The following is a 17508-nucleotide window of genomic DNA, read 5'->3' on the forward strand; positions in this document are numbered from 1 at the left end:
TGAACAGAGCGAATGGGAATGTTTAATTTGGACCAAATAAAATGGCACTGGGTAATCCAATAACCTCAATCCGAGGAAGGCACCACTAATAAAACACACTTATAAATTCTCAAAATAATTGAAAAGGCACAAAACAAAACTACATCGCAATCTAATTTCCAAGTGTGCAGTTAACACCTCAAGTGCCTGCTGAATGCAGAAGGCCTCCAGATTCTTCGCGCGATCCCTCTCCAGGGCCACCTACATCGTTGATACAGGAGAGGTCAACTGAGATTTCTAGATTATGCATTGATTATCCTGGTTTGCAGCCACCGATGGACGATTAGCATTTCCATTTTGTGTTTTTTCCTGATTTTCATTCCTGGCACTTATAGAGTTCATCTATATGCAGGATCTATTCTTCTTGTTGGGCAAGGTGGCATTCTGTGTGTTCCAGAAGGGCACCGTCGGAATACATTTACTGGCCGGAAAAAAAAACATTACTACTGTATTGATTTGGGACCCGCGTATTTTCCGGTTCACGAAAGTTTGGCTCTGGTGCTGAGACCTGATCAGAACCAGGCGGTGGAACGAATAATTTGAACGGATTTTAAAGAACGATTGGGTTTTATGTCCTGTTCTTTAACGGAATCCACAGAAATTCGTTAATTATCAATTGAGCCACATTACATTGTCCAAGGACGGCTCAGGACAACCAAGACAAGAAATCGTATGCGTTAAACAACCTTGCTCTGACCATTCCCAGTACTCATCAGTAATTTGCCCCTAATATTTATTTTAAACGTAATTTGTCGTAAGGAGACATAAACTTCGATAATTATGTATGTAGCACGTTTTAAAGGGTTTTGAGTTTCTTTTGAAATTCATATCTCTTTCCGGTAGAAAAGTAATTTAAATCGGGGTTATTTTTAAGAGAATCTTTGGTCCATTTATTAGTTAGTTTTAAATAATGGAGCCAATGCTCCATGCTTTATATTGTACCCTTTTATACCCGAATCTGAACCAATGTGCGTGGTGATTGTAAATGTGGCTGGATATAGTGTTCATTGCAACAATTCTTAAAATTTGATTGCTCATACCAAGGTCAAGTCCTGGTAAGTATACCTTAAGCATTGATGTTTTGTTGTATCACGCGCTGAATATGTAGCTAAGTTTTAATTTATATGTAGGGACTCTAATTAAGGAGCTGCTGCTGCCCAATGTATAATATCTCAAACCATTTGTATGGTTTACCGGATGTAAAATTACACACTTGGCAAATAATTGGAGGTTGAATTTGCGGTTGAGTTTTGTATCCAAAATTTAAAGGCTATAATTGTCTATGCGGTCATCTTTTGGTGCAGCACTTTTTAAATGTGTGTGTATATTTATTTCCAATGATTAACGTTTCGTTCTATTTGTTTAAAAGTTTGTACTTGGTGCCTGTCATTCCCAGCGCAGTTGCCAGGTTTAACTGAATAGGTGCTGGAGGAACTTAACTTTTAAAATAAGTAAATCCACAGTATGAGTATTTGAAATAAAAACAGAAAATGTCTGAAATATTCATTACTCCGGCAGCATCTGTGGAGAGAAGAAACTGAATTAATGTTTCCGATCCCATGACCTTTCATGTTCGATAAGTGGGACTTATTCAATAGACGCGCTTGCAAAGGTAGGGGATGTTATTGTTAAGAAGGTGACCGAGAGAACTGGCCGCCACTGTGAGGGGTGGGGAGGAGAGAAGTGGCCGCCGGGGGGGGGGAGAGAACTGGACGTCGGAGGGGGGAGTTAATGGCCGCTTTGACCTCCCGCCGCCCCTTCCCAGCCGCGATTGGTCACATGGGAAGCACGGAATCTTGCGAGTGGCTGTGGTGGAGCATCAATCAACCATACGTCACTGCTTTCCCCGCCCCCAGGGCTGGAAGTGACTGTGACGGAACGGTTGGGGAACAACAACAACAACAGCTGTGGGCAGCGAGTGAGCAGTCAGCCAGAGAGCCGGGTTGATGAAGGCTCTCCGATCAAGACACGCCATTTGTGCGGAAACGTCGTAGTGCGTTCTTTTAACATAAAGTGTGGGAGAAGTGGCGGGTGTGTTTCGTCGTCAACCGATTTTTAATTTTTAAAAAAGTTGGGAAATGTTTTTGCCGACGGAAGGGACCGAACTGTTCACGTGCTGAGAGGAGCCGTCGGCGAGTGCGGTAAACAGGCGGGGTCTAGCGCGGCAGGGTCACGTGGTAAGGTTTATTAACGCTCCCGCTCTCCGCCAGCCTCAATCAGCGATGGGATTAGACAGGGGAGGGACGGACACCAGGGAGACCAGTCCCAACCACAGATTGGGCACACACACACACGGCAGTCAGACCCTCTCCCCGCCTTAACTAATTGTGGGCACTGGATCCTGATCACTCCATAAGGTCATTCCCATTCTCAGTACTGCGTTAAAGCGAGACCCCAGCCGGGGCAGAGAGGAGAATGTTGGTGAAGATGGTAGAAGCAGATTTAATAATTTTCAAAATGGAGCTGGATAAATACTTGAAAGGGATTTGGGATTAACCTGGAGGAAGGGCAGGTTCTTTCAAAGGTGAAGATCTTTAAAATAATAGCCGAGTGACTCCTTTATGGTAATTTTCTGGGAAATATAAGAGATAGAAATACACAGGTAAACTATTGATGTCGCCAAATGCGCCCAGTTTTTGACTTTTAGCATTTGTGGTATCGAATTTACTCACTAACCAGTATAGAAATCTCAGGAAGCATAACTTGTTTATCGACTGTTCCAGTCAACAGTACATCTTTTTGTGAAAATGTATTTAACGGACTAAATTGTATATTTTGAAATAGTTCCTGTCTCTAACTTTCTAAGAAATTTGATTAGCGAATTTATATTTGGTACACTAATGTGGGGGGGGGGGGGGGACAGATTAAAATATTTTGGCTGCCTTTTGATTACAGTAACATGGTGATTCAAAAGATATTGCACGATTGTTTTAATATTTGGTATAATTTATGTGATGTGTGCAGATTGGAAGCAAATGTAGTAATGAAAATGTGACATCCCACCGAAAGAGTTGGCATTTCTGGTTATGTATCCTAAGCCAAAACACTGATGATTGAAACTTGACACTGATACTTATGTTTATTCTAAATGCAGTTTAGTAATGTAACTGCACTTTTTTATTAGTTCACGGGCATTTTTATTGCCCATCCCTAATTGCCCTTGAAAAGGTGGTGCTGCAGTCTATGTGTAGGTGAAAAGTGCAATGATGAAGGGAGTATCAGGATTTTGACCTAGTGACTGAGATATTGTTCCATGTCAGGATGGTGTGTTGTTTGGAGAGGGGGTGGTGATGTTCTCGTGCATCCTGTTACCTGTGTCCTCCTTAGAGTTTGTGGGTTTGGAAAATGTTATTGAAGGAGCCTTAGTGAGTTGCTGCAGTGCATCCTGTAGATGTTACACACTGCTGCCACTGTGTGTTGGTGGTGGAGTGCAAATCAAATGGGCTGCTTTGTCTGGAGGATTGCACCTCATCTTCCAATTAGACATTTAACAGCTTTCTGGGCTTTCCAGTAGCACCTCTGGCCGGCCAGGAAGATGTGTATATTTGGAATCGTATAACTCTCCTGATGTGCTTCAGTCAGAGAATTGTTCTGTTCACTTTCATGACCTAGCCAGGTCACATTATAATATCCTGAACTGTAATTTCAGTGATTAATCAGCTAGTGTTTCAAGGTGTTGTCAGAATGAATGGGAATGCTGAAGGCATGTGGGGAGAACGGAAATATTTATTTGTACATGTTCAGAGACACAGGCTAATGGTCTGGTGACATGGATTCAAATCCCACCACAGCAGCTGGTGGAATTTAAATTCAACTAATAAATATTGAATAAATAAATACATTTTTTATTGTTTGTCATAAAGACCCATCTGGTTCACTAATGTCCTTTTAGGGAATCAAATCTGCCATCCTTGCCTGCTCTTCCTTGCATGTGACTTGGGGGAGGCAGTGGCGTAGTGGTATTGTCGCCGAACTAGTAATTCAGAGTCATGCTCTGGGACCCGTATTTGAATCCCTCCATGGCAGATGGTGAAATTTGAATTCAATAAAAAAATGATGACCATAAATTGATTGTCGTAAAAAAACATCTGGTTCACTAATGTCCTTTAGGGAAGGAAATCCACTGTCCTTGCCTGGTCTGACCTACTTGTGACTCCAGATCTACAGCAATGTGGTTGACTCTTAAATGCCCTCGGGGATGGGCAATAAATGCTGGCCCAGCCAGCGATACCCACATCCCATCTGAAATGGTTTAGCAAATTTCAGTTGTACATAACTGCTACAAATTCTAAAAGGAACAAAAAAAGACAGACAGCCCAGCATCAACCTATGCACTAGAAATTATGACAACACATTCATCTCTGTCGATCTTGTGGGCAGCGCGGTGGTGCAGTGCTTAATGCTGCTGCATCACAGCGCCGAGGACTCGGGTTAGTTTGTACATTCTCCCCGTGTCTGCTTGTGTCTCACCCCCACACCAAAACGATGTGTAGAGTAGGTGGATTGGCCATGCTAAATGGCTCCTTAATTGGAAAAAAGAATTTGGCACACTAAATTTACTTTCAAAAAAACTGTCAAACTTGCAAATCCCTCCTTATGAACATCTGGGACCTTGTGCAAAAATTGGGAGGACTGTCTGACAGACTATTCAATCAATAGCCTGACATTGCCATGCTCATGGAATCATACCTCACAGAATGTTGCAGGCACCACCTTCATCATCCCACTGACAGGACAGATCCACCAGAGGTGGTGGCACAATGGTTACTGTCAGGACGGAGTTGCCTGGGGATCTCAACATTGACACTGGCCCCATGAAGTCGCATGACAACAGATCAGACATGGGTAAGGAACTTTCTGCTGATCACTGACCTGCCTACTCCCCCAACCAGAACTCCATGCTGAATACCACTAAGGAAATACCAAGGGTAGCAAGGACATAAAGCAGTCTAGGTAGAGGACTTCAATGTCCACCACCAGGAGTGGCTTGACATCACCACTGCTGGCTGAGTCCTGAGAACATAAGTTCTAGACTAGGGTACGATGTAAGCGTGGTAGCAAACGGAACTGCCATTAGCTTCCAAGTGCTCGGCTGGAAGTGCAATACAATGATAATTGGTCCACCTAATGAGGCCCAACGCCGCAAATGAAGGCTGGCCAGCAGATTTGCCGGGACCACGCTCTCCAGACACCCACTAAATAGATTGCGCAGCAGTTAAACTGCTTCTGCACAGCAATCCGCACGCAGCTTGCTGCCATGGCGCTGAGATGTCCAACCCCAAGATTTGGAGAAGCGGACCTGAGGAGGCTCCTAGATTCTGTCGAGGCCACGAAGGATGTTCTGTTTTCTCCCAAGGATGAGTCACGGGATAGCCAGTGCCGCCTGGGATGAAGTGGCACAGGCTGTCAGCTCAGGAAGTGTGACCAGGAGGACTGGCCTCCAGTGCTTACACCCCCCCCCCCCCCCCCCCCCCCCCAATCACCACAGTGAACCACACGTGCAGCTAAAAATGCCCTCTGTCACCGCAGGAGAAGCTGTCTCAACCGTCGAGAGGAAGGGCCCAGACTGCGGCAGGGTGCTGGACAGAAGAATCCTCACCACCTTTGAGGAACGGGCCCTGCAGGTGACGAGGACAGAGCAGTCACCAACGCGGAGGTCGGCGCACGCCGCGGGGCTGAGGATACACCGGGAGGACCTGTCGCACTTGAATTGTTAATGTCATTCAGACTGAACCATTCCTTCCACTGAGCATGTTCATTCTCCCGCAGGACCTCCAGCTGATGGCGCTGCCCATCCGGGATTGTCCCCCACCCTGCCTCCCATGAGATCACCTAGGAGGAGAACTGTGAGGATGCACCCATCAATGTGTCATATCTATCATCCCCACCTTCCACCAGCGCAGAGACAGGCACCTTGGGCAGCATTAGTGGTTTGGCTTCAGGGACACATTCTGGTGAGCACCTCACAGTTGCTGATGCACATCAGGCAAGTCAGCAGAAAGAGGTCTGCTGTATCCCGGGACCCGCTGGGTCCCAGTCAGATGCTGAGCCTCTGGAACAGGTTTGCCCGGAGCTGATGCAAACTTTAGGGTGCTGCCGGGGCATTAAGATGGAGATATCAGTGACACTCCAGCACAATGTCAGCAGCATTAGTGGAGGTGTCCAAGTCATGGTTAAGTCGGTGACCGCCATGGCTGAGGGCCTCAGTAGACTGTCTGACTTGCTGGGGGACCTGAACCAGCACCAGTCGTTGAGGCACTTCAGGACATATCCCAATCGCAGGTGGACATTGCCAAGGCGCTGCAGAGCGTGTCCCAGTTGCCGAGGAGCATTGTCAAGGGCATCGACATGATAGTGCAGACATTGGGTAGCTGCCAGGGCTGGCATAGCCAGTTGACGCAGAGGCAGCTGGGGCTCAATCGAGCTACCCTCCATCCTGAGATGATCCCCAGTGCCCCTATGGACACCGACTGGGAAGAGGGGGTGCCAAGTGGCAACCCGGACCCATCCGATGAACTGGCGACGGTAGCCAGCAGTTTCCCCTGTGTTCCACCCCTCTAAGATGCCGTGTCTTGGGGTCAACACCCAGAACAGGGTGGCATGGCTGTGCATGTGCCACTGTCAAGTGCACTGGGGTCCCCCAGAGCCCCCAGGGGACACTGGCCAGGGGCATCGAAGGCCATAGGACGTGGTAAGCAGCTGGCTGCCTCCATCGCTGATGTGCATCCTGGGTTACACCTAGATGCAGCGTTAGAACAAGGATGGGCAAGCACATCGAGGGTCACAGAGGGCATATGGGGCGGGGGTCAGAAGTAGAGTGTGCGTTCAGGGCGGTGGGCACAGTTGTACGAGACAAATTTTTAAAAACCCCTCGCACAACCAGTATGGCGTATCTGGCTCTTTGTCCCTCGATGCAGGCTGAGCACCAATCCCATGCCCCAACCCCCCCAGACGTGGGCCTTTCCTGCACGCACCCATTCATGGCGGGACTTCCCACCGGACCGCAGACCTGGACCCCCAGACGCCCAAACAGAAGGTCACCGCACACCAGCTGCGGACATGTGCCTGGAGCTGAGGCCCATCCCCTGGGTGTTCGGAAGTTGGCTGCTGCATCAGTGGTTCAAGCACTATGTCCATGCATCAATGTGTAATTAGGATGCTAGGCAATGAGCCCCACATGCTATGTAGCCCACCCACGGGGATCCACTTGGGATGTGTTAAGTGCTCACTTAACCACGATTGCCAATTCCCCATTTGCAATAACCTCCAGCCGCACGGCCAGAGGCGTCCGTGGTCATTATGGGTGGTTGGGCAGGCAGGCAGGGACTAGAACATCGAACATACAGTGCAGAAGGAAGCCATTCGGCCCATAGAGTCTGCACAGGCCCACTTAAGCCCTCACTTCCATCCTATCCCCATAACCCAATAAACCCTCCTGACCTTTTTTTGGTCACTAAGGGCAATTTATCATGGCCAATCCACCTAACCTGCATGTCTTTGGACTGTGGGAGGAAACTGGAGCACCCGGAGGAAACCCACATAGACACTGGGTGAACGTGCAGACTCAACACAGACAGTCACCCAGCAGAGAATCGAACCTGGGACCCTGGCGCTGTGAAGCCACAGTGCTAATCTAGGTCCCCCGGAACGGGTATAACAATCCAGGCATTGGCAAACACAACTGCACTTCCCCCATTCTCATACCCCGCAATGCCCTCCAAGCACAGGGGCAGCAAACCCAGTGCCCCTGGGCTCATTACCCATGAGTGAAGATGGCTATTCACCAGCTAGGATCCCCGCAGCAGCCCTTCCGCCAGGTTCGTGGTTTTCAAAAGGAGTACTAATCGGCGCCTTGCTGAGGAAGGGGCTGGATCACGAGAGGCCATTGGATATGGAGTGGCTCCTGTTAATTGTATGGAAAAAGTGCTTAAGTGATAATTATTGATTTTTCACGACACTACGGTGGGATCCAAATTTCGTCTACGGAAGTGGGCCAATTGCATTGTAAACGCTTTGGCACCCGGTAAGGTTCTCGTTTTCGGCCCCTCTAGTTATTCACCGGTCTCTTCGCGCTCTCGCTTGAGCGAACCGAGGCCACCAAATCATTTGTCTTCAGGAGGTAAGGGACCTAATGAAGGTAAAAGCTATTCGCCCTCACCTCCTCACCAATCTACCTGTTGCAGATGCAGCTGTCCATGACAGTATTGGTAGAAGTGGCCACCACACATTCCTTGTGGGGATGAAGCCTTTTTTAGCATTAAGGATATGCGCCATCATATGTTGCACGGCCACCATGTTAAATGGGATGATTTCAAACAGATCTTGCAGCTTAAAACAGTGCTTCCATGAGGTGCTGTGCGCCATCAGCAGCAGAATTGTACACAACCACAGTATGTAATCACATGGCCTGACATATCCCTCCCTCTATAATAATCATCAAGCCAGGGGATCAACCCTGGTTCAATGAACGAAAGAGAAAATGCTGGAAAATCTCAGCAGGTCTGGTAGCATCTGTAGGGAGAGGAAAGAGCTAACATTTCGAGTCCAGATGATTCTTTGTCAAAGCTAACAGACAGAGAAATTGGGAAATCTTTAAACCGTGGAGTGAGAATGAAAGATGAGTCATAGCCACAGAAACCCAGGGAAACCAGGTGCTAATGGCCACAGAAACCAAGGGAAAAGAGTGCTAATGACGGTCCCCAGAGAGAACAAAAGATGTGAAAGGTCAAACAGCAGAGAAACTAACATCAGAGGATGAAGTGTAGATATGGGGGAGGGGAAGGGGGAAGCAAAGAGGAGAAAGGTGAAGGAAAAGTGGATAAGATTGGGGGGGGGGGGAAATTAAATATATATTAAGAATGAAAGAAATGGTAAAAGACAGTTAAAATGAAATGGGATGGAAACAAATGGTTGGAGGTGGAGTAGAGATGATCATTTAAGTTGTTGAATTCGATGTTCACGCCGGAAGGCTGTAGCATGCCTAACCGGAAGATGAGATGTTGTTCCTCCAGTTTGCGTTAAGCTTCACTGGAACATTTGCAGCAGGCCAAGAACAGACATGTGGGCATGGGAGCAGGGTCTTTTGTTAAAATGGCAAGCAACAGGAAGGTCAAGGTCCTGAATGCACACAGCCCAAGGATGCTCAGCAAAGCGATCACCCAGTCTGCGTTTGGTCTCTCCGATATAGAGGAGACCATGTTGAGAGCAGCAAATGCAGTAGACCAAATTGGAAGAGATGCAAGTGAAACACTGCTTAACCCTGGAATGAGTGTTTTGGGCCTGGGATGTTAACCATGGAAGAGGTAAAGGGGCAGGTGTTACACCCTCTGCGATTTCATGGGAAGGTGCCATGGGTAGTGGGAGAGGTACTGGGTATGGTGGAGGTGTGGACTAGATTGTCTCGGAGGGAACGGTCTCTGCGGAATGCTGACAGAAGGAGTGAAGGGAAGATGTGTTTGGTGGTGGCATCACGCTGGAGTTGGCGAAAATGGCGGAGGATTATGCTTTGCATACGGAGCTACTGGGATGAAATAGAACATAGAACAGCACAGAACAGGCCCTTCGGCCCTCGATGTTGCGCTGAACATTGTCCGAAACCAAGATCAAGCTATCCAACTCCCTGTCATTCTGGTGTGCTCCATGTGCCTATCCAATAACCGCTTGAAAGTTCCTAAAGTGTCCGACTCCACTATTACAGCAGGCAGTCCATTCCACACCCTAACCACTCTGAGTAAAGAACCTACCTCGGACATCCCTCCTATATCTCCCACCCTGAACCTTATAGTTATGCCCCCTTGTAGCAGCTACATCCACCCAAGGAAATAGTCTCTGAACGTCCTCTCTATCTATCCCCCTCATCATTTTAGAAACCTCTATTAAGTCGCCTCTCATCCACCTCCGCTCCAAAGAGAAAAGCCCTAGCTCCCTCAAACTTTCCTCATAAGACCTATCCTGCAAACCAGGCAGCATCCTGGTAAATCTCCTTTGCACCCTTTCCAATGCTTCCACATCCTTCCTATAATGAGGTGACCAGAACTGCACACAATGCTCCAAATGTGGTCTCACTAGGGTCATGTATAGTTGCAGCATAACCCCGCGGCTCTTAAACTCAAGCCCCCTATTAATAAACACATGATAAGCCTCCTTCACGGCTCTATCCACTTGAGTGGCAACCTTCAGAGATCTGTGGACATGAACCCCAAGATCTCTCTGTTCCTCCACATTCCTCAAAACCCTGCCGTTGACCCTGTAATCCGCATTCAAATTTTTCCTACCAGAATGAATCACCTCACACTTATCAGGGTTAAACTCCATCTGCCATTTTTCGGCCCAGCTCTGCATCCTATCAATGTCTCTTTGCAGCCTACAACAGCCCTCCACCTCATCCACTACTCCACCAATCTTGGTGTCATCAGCAAATTTACTGACCCACCCTTCAGCCCCCTCCTCCAAGTCATTGATAAAAATCACAAATAGCAGAGGACCCAGCACTGATCCCTGTGGTACACTGCTGGTAATTGGTCTCCAGTCTGAGAATTTTCCATCCACCACCACCCTCTGTCTTCTATGTGATAGCTAGTTACTTATCCAATTGGCCAAATTTCCCTCTATCCCACACCTCCAAACTTTCTTCATGAGCCGGCCATGGGGAACCTTATCAAACGCCTTACTAAAATCCATGTATATGACATCAACAACTGCCCTACCTTCATCTCCACACTTAGTTACCTCCTCAAAGAATTCAATCAAATTTGTGAGGCAAGACTTACCCTTCACAAATCCATGTTGACTATCCCGGATTAAGCGGCATCTTTCCAAATGGTCATAAATCCTATCCTTCAGGACCTTTTCCATTAACTTACCGACCACCGAAGTAAGACTAATTGGCCTATAATTACCAGGGCCATTCCTATTCCCTTTCTTGAACAGAGGAACAACATTCGCCACTCTCCAGTCCTCTGGCACTATCCCCATGGACAGTGAGGACCCAAAGATCAAAGCCAGAGGCTCTGCAATTTCTCCCTTGCCTCCCAAAGAATCCTTGGATATATCCCATCTGGCCCAGGGGACTGTCGACCCTCCGGTTTTTCAAAATTGCTAATACATCCTTCCTCAGAACATTTACCTCCTCCAGCCTACCCACCTGTGTCACACACTCCTCCTCAGAAACATGGCCCCTCTCCTTGGTGAACACTGAAGAAAAGTATTCATTCAACGCCTCCTATTTCTTCTGACTCCATGCACAAGTTCCCACTACTGTCCTTGACCGGCCTTAACCTCACCCTGGTCATTCTTTTATTTCTCACATAAGAGTAAAAAGCCTTGGGGTTTTCCTTGATCCGACCCGCCAAGGACTTCTCATGCCCCCTCCTAGCTCTCCTAAGCCCTTTTTTAAAATCTCATTCCTTGCTACCTTGTAACCCTCAAGCGACCCATCTGAACCTTGTTTTCTCATCCTTACATACTCTTCCTTTTTCCTCTTGACAAGACATTCAACCTCTTTTGTGCACCATGGTTCCCTCACATGGCCATTTCCTCCCTGCCTGACAGGGACAGGGACCTATCAAGGACACACAGTATTTGTTCCTTGAACAAGCTCCACTTTTCATTTGTGCCTTTCCCTGACAGTTTCTGTTCCCATCTTATGCTCCCTAATTCTTTCCTAATTGCATCATAATTACCCCTCCCTCAATTATAAACCTTGCCCTGCTGTATGGCTCTGTCCCTCTCCATTGCAATAGTGAAAGACACAGAATTGTGGTCACTATCTCCAAAGTGCTCTCCCACAAACAAATCTAACACTTGGCCCGGTTCATTACCCAGTACCAAATCCAATGTGGCCCCTCCTCTTGTCGGCCTATCCACATATTGTGTCAGGAAACCCTCCTGCACACACTGTACAAAAACTGCCCCATCCGAACTGTACGACCTATGGAGGTTCCAATCAATATTTGGAAAGTTAAAGTCACCCATGACAACTACCTTGAGACCTCCACACCTATCCATAATCTGTTTGCAATTTCTTCCTCCACACCTCTATTACTATTTGGGGGGCTTATGAAAACTCCTAACAATGTGACTCTTTCTTTCCTATTTCTAACTTCGGCCCATATTACCTCAGTAGGCAGATCCCTTTCGAACTGCCTTTCTGCAGTCGTTAAACTACCCTTGATTAGCAACGCTACTCGTCCACCTCTTTTACCACCTTCCACAATAAGCGATTTTCATTTCATTTTTTCTCACTAGCACGTGACACCGGCAACAAACCAGAGATGACAACATAGTTTGTCCTGGCTCTCAGTTTTTACCCTAGCTCCCTAAATTCCTGTTTTAAATCCCTGTCCCTTCTCTTACCTATGTCGTTGGTACCGATGTGTACCGCGACTTGTGACTGTTCCCCCTCCTCCTTAAGGATTCTGAAAACATGGTCCGAGACGTCACGGACCCTGGCACTCGGGAGGCAACATACCATCCGTGAGTCTCTTTCGCTGCCACAGAACTGTCTATCTGTCCCTCTAACTATCGAGTCCCCAATAACTATTGCTCTCCTGCTCTCCCTCCTTCCCTTTTGAGCCACAGGGACGAACTCAGTGCTGGAAATCCGTTCACCGTGGCTTACCCCTGGAAGGTCGTCCCCCTCAACAGTATCCAAAACGGCATACTTCTTACTGAGGGGAACGACCATAGAGGATCCCTGCACTGACTGCTTCCTCCCAGCCCCTCTCACCGTCACCCATCTATCTTGATTCTTCGGAGTAACTACATCCCTGAAGCTACTATCTATGACCACCTCTGCCTCCCGAATGATCCAAAGTTCATCCAGCTCCAGTTCCCTAATGTGGTTTCTGAGGAGCTGGAGATGGGTGCACTTCCCACAGGTGAAATCAGCAGGGACACTGATGGCGTCCCTCACCTCAAACATTCTGCAGGAGGAACACTGCACTGCCTTCCTGCCATCCCCTCTCGATTTAAAAAAGAAAGAAAGAAAGAGCTTACTTGTTATTCACTCTACCCCTTAGGTTAAAGAAGGTGGAAGGGTGGGGGACACTACAAGTGTAGTGTCTAGGGTTTAGGAACTGCCCAACTTAAATACAGGTAAAAATAAAACACAGCCAGCAACCACTGCGCCCCACACAAGAACAACAATCAGCTGTTATGGGCCTGCGCAAACAATTTAAATCTTTACTATTTACCCAGCAGTCACTCTGTCCTCACTCCGACCGGATTCCGTTGGAAACTCACAACACTAAGTTTTAAAAAAATTTACTCCCCTTCTCAGCAAGCACTCACTCAGCAACCACTGCGCCCCGCACGATAACACCTCATGGAAAAGAAAAACTACTTGCCAATCACTTACCTGCAGGCTGTGACGTCACGGTTCAACTTCTTTCTGCTTCTACCTGCCCTCGAGTCTCCCTCTTCATCTTTACTCGGCTGGGATCCTTACAGTGATTGTTTTTTTTTGGTTAGAGGAGCAGGTAGGGAGGGAAACACTGAAGAAGTGTTTGGGGTTTAACTGTCACTTGACAGCAGGTCCTCCACAAACCACCTTCAAGGTACGGTGACCGCAATGCACTGATGCAAATTTTCCCTGCAACAGCCAATCAACAGCTACGTTCTACTGCCCTCTGCTGGATGCTTGCCTTCACTTGAACACGGAAGGTGTCTTGCTCAGGTTCACGTTCTGGATGCAGTGACCGCAATGCACTGATGAAAATTTTGCCCGCAACAGCCAATCAACAGCTCTGCTCTACTGCCCTCTGCTGGATCTGTACTGCCCTCTGCTGGATGTGAGAACGAGGGGGACTCTATCCTTGTTCTGGGCGGGAGTGGAAGGGGCGATGGTAGCGGTGCGGGAGATGGACAGCACACTGTTGAGGGCCCTGTCCACAACTGTAGCTGGGAAATCACGGTTGAGGAAGAAGGAACACATTTTCGAAGCACCATTTTGGAAAGTGGCTCTTATCCTGATTCAATGAAGTTTGCAGGTGGGTACACCAGGAGCAGCATTTGGCATACTAAAAAATGAGGTGTCAACCAAGTGAAACTTTGACACTTTGCATGCCAAACAGTTGAAACAGCAAACGATAGATGTTCCTGAGCTTAAAATCTCAAGCTATATTTTTAAACAAATATACAGATATTTTGGCTAATATTTTTTTCAAACTGGGCAACAGGCGTCAAACTGTCTGCCTTTGACTCTGGCCTTTAGAATAGCAGCAACCCCGTTATCTCTAAAGGTGTTAATGTTCCTGTGACTACAGACATCAAATCCCAAGGAGATGTGCAAAGATCATTTATATTTCTAAGGTCAAGCCCAAGCCAACAAAGATGGTCAGTCTGCAAGGACAAAAGGAAACCTTCTTTGAAATTATTAATGGTTGAAATATTAACCATATCAAGAACGGAAGAGAAAATGCTGCAAAATCTCAGCAGGTCTGGCAGCATCTGTAGGGAGAGAAAATAGCTAACGTTTCGAGTCCGATGGCTCTTTGTCAAAGCATTTTCTCTTTCATTTCAGATTCCAGCATCCGCAGTAATTTGGTCTTTTACCATATCAAGAATCCAGACCAGGAATGTACATCCTTTGTCCAAAGCAAGGTGGAGAAGTGGAAGTGATGTGTGTGTGTGTCCCCCCCCCCCCCCCCCCCCCCCCCCCCAAGTTGTTAGAAAGTGTAATAATGCCTTCTGGAACTGAAAAAAAACACTGCCATTTATGCATCTGGCAGGCAGCAGCAGCAAAAGGGCTCTGTTCAGGTGAATGGCTGCTTATCCCCACCTACACTGTAATCGATTATAACACCTCTACCAGCCCCTGGCACCACATGTTTGTGTGTGTAAAAATACACTAACCCATTTAGTTCACCCTATCTCAAGTTTACTGTGAAGTTATTAATAGACAATTGGATCAAACCAAAATGGAGGGATTGAGAAAATTTGCCACCACAGAGGTATATCACAAAAACCTTCTCTGTTTACAGATGGGTGATGAGAGAATAGGGGCTGTTGAAATTAAACCCTACCCTCTCCAGTCTGTAACACAGAACTAAGCAATCCCACAATCAACGGATCAGATCTAAGTTGTGCTATATTGTGAATGGTGAGGGACAATTGACAGCAAACTGGAGGAGGAGGCTCCGCAAATACCCCCAACCTGAATGATGAGGGAGCCAAGATGAGGCTGAACCATTTGCAGCCGAGTAGATCTCTGCCTCCTGAGGTCCCCAGCATCACAAATGCCAGTCTTCAGCCAGTTTCATTCACTCCACTTGATATCAAGAAGGCACTGGATACTGCAAAGGCTATTGGCTCTGATGATATTTCAGCAGTTGTACTGAAGACTTGTGTCCAGAACTAGCTGTGCCCCTAGCCAAGCTGTTCCACTACAGCTGCAACACTGGCATCTAAACAGCAATGTGAGAAATTGCCCAGGTACGTCCTGTACACAAAAAGCAGGACAAATCCAACCTGACAAATTATCGTCCCACCAGTCTACTCTTGATCAAGTGTAATTGACAGTGCTATCAAGCAAAACTACTCAGTAATAATCTGCTCACTGACACTCCATTTAGGTTGTGCCAGGGCCGTTCGGCTCCTGGCTTTGTTACAGCCTTAGTCCAAACATGGGCAAAGTAGCTGAAAGGTGAGAGTAACTGCCTTTGATATCAAGGCAGTGTTTGACCGATTTATGGCATCAAGGAGCCCTAGAATGGAAAAAGGCAAGGAAATGGCCTGCCAAGTCATGATGCTCGTTTGGAGAGTCTGTGCAGACATGATGGGCCGAGTTGCCCCTCCTGCGCTATCACGATGCTGTGATAGAAAAACTGGGCCCGATAGGAATCTGGGAAACCTCGCATTATCGAGCACAAAGGAATGTGGTTGATGGCCGTCATCTCAGTCCTGAGACGTCGCTGCTGGAGTTCCTCTGGGTGGAGTCCGAGACTCATCCATAGCCGCTGCATCATCAATGGTCTTCCCTCCATTATAAGGTTAAATGGGGATGATTGCACACTGTTCACAATTTGCGACTCATGCGGAAGCAGTCCTTCCCCATATGCAGCATGACCGTGACAATATTCATGCTTGAGCTGATAAGTGGCAAGTAACATTCCTGCCACACAAGTATCAGGCAATGACCATCTCCAACAGCAAAGAATCTAATCTTCTCCCTTTGACATTCAGTGGCATCACTGTCACTGAATTTGTCATTGTCCACATTCTGGGGTTTACCATTGATCAGAAACTGAACTGGATTCAGTTCATTTATATACTATGGTTACAAGAGCACGTCAGAAGCTGGGAATTCTATGGGACGTTACTCCCGAAAGCCTGTGCACAAGTCAGGAGTGCGATGGAATACTTTCAACTTGCCTGGAAGAGTGCAACTCCCAACAGCACTCCCAAGAACCTCAAATCTATCTAGGACAAAGCAGCCCATTTGATTGGCACCCTATCCACCACCTTCAACATTTGCTTCCTCCACCGTTGACACACAATGGCAAGATGCACTGCAGCAACTCAGCAAGTCTCTTTCGACAGCACCCTCCAAACACGCATCTGTCACCTAAAAGGGCACAGGTAATAGATACATAAGAGCACAATATCTCCAAGCCATACACCATCCTGACTTGAAACCACATTGCCATTCCTTCACCGTTCCTGGATCATAATCCTGGAACTCCCTTCTTCACAGCACTGTGGGTGTTCCTAAAAACACCTAGCCTGCAGGGGTTCAAGAAGGTTGCACCCCACCACCTACGGATGTCTAATAAATGCTGGCCTAGCCAGCGATGCCCACACCCCATGAATGAGTAAACAAAGATGCTCCAAGTAGCGGCAGCTCTATAATTATATTACATAACTACATAGAAGATAGGAGGAGGCTTTTGAGCCTGCTCCGCCATTCATCACAATCATGGCTGATCATCCAACTCAATAGCGTAATCCTTCTTTCTCCCCTTAGCCTTTGATCCCATTCTCCCAGAGTGCTATATCTAGCCGCCTCTTGAATATATTTAAAGTTTTAGCATCAACTACTTCCTGTGGTAATGAATTCCACAGGTCGCCACTCTTTGTGTGAAGAAATGTCTCCTTATATCTGCCCAAAATGGTTTACCCTGAGTCCTCAGACTATGACCCCTGGTTCTGGACACATCCATCATTGGTAACATCTACACTGTCTAGTCCCGTTAAAATTTTATAAGTCTCTGAGATTTCACCCCTCATTCTTCTGAACTCCAGCAAGAACAATCACAATCTCGTCGATTTCTCCTCATATGACGGTCCCCGCTGTTAGAATAGTTTGAATTTGCAAACTGGTAAGAGTCCCGTTATTCTGTATTACATCCTTCCCAGGTCATTGGGATAGCTGCTTGCTTCCCAAAAAAGTTCCACGGCTATTAGACTGATTTATCCTGCAATCCAGTGTTGCCTTTTCCCCAGATACCTCCTTCCATTTTGAGCACAATG

The 17508-nt window shown here is 47.1% G+C and overlaps 1 protein-coding gene across 1 annotated transcript in view; it reads left to right on the forward strand.

Moving 5' to 3' along the window:
• The first annotated feature begins 13871 nt into the window (after positions 1–13871).
• LOC119958159 (KAT8 regulatory NSL complex subunit 1-like protein) overlaps positions 13872–17508 on the forward strand; it is a 116023-nt gene continuing 112386 nt past the window's right edge. The window contains exon 1 of the mRNA XM_038786492.1: positions 13872–14027. Coding sequence (XP_038642420.1) covers positions 14015–14027 — 13 coding nt within the window. The 5' untranslated portion in view covers positions 13872–14014. The remainder of the gene's footprint in view (positions 14028–17508) is intronic.

The sequence above is a fragment of the Scyliorhinus canicula genome, chromosome 2 (assembly GCF_902713615.1).
Source record: "Scyliorhinus canicula chromosome 2, sScyCan1.1, whole genome shotgun sequence".
NCBI classification, from domain to species: Eukaryota; Metazoa; Chordata; class Chondrichthyes; order Carcharhiniformes; family Scyliorhinidae; genus Scyliorhinus; species Scyliorhinus canicula.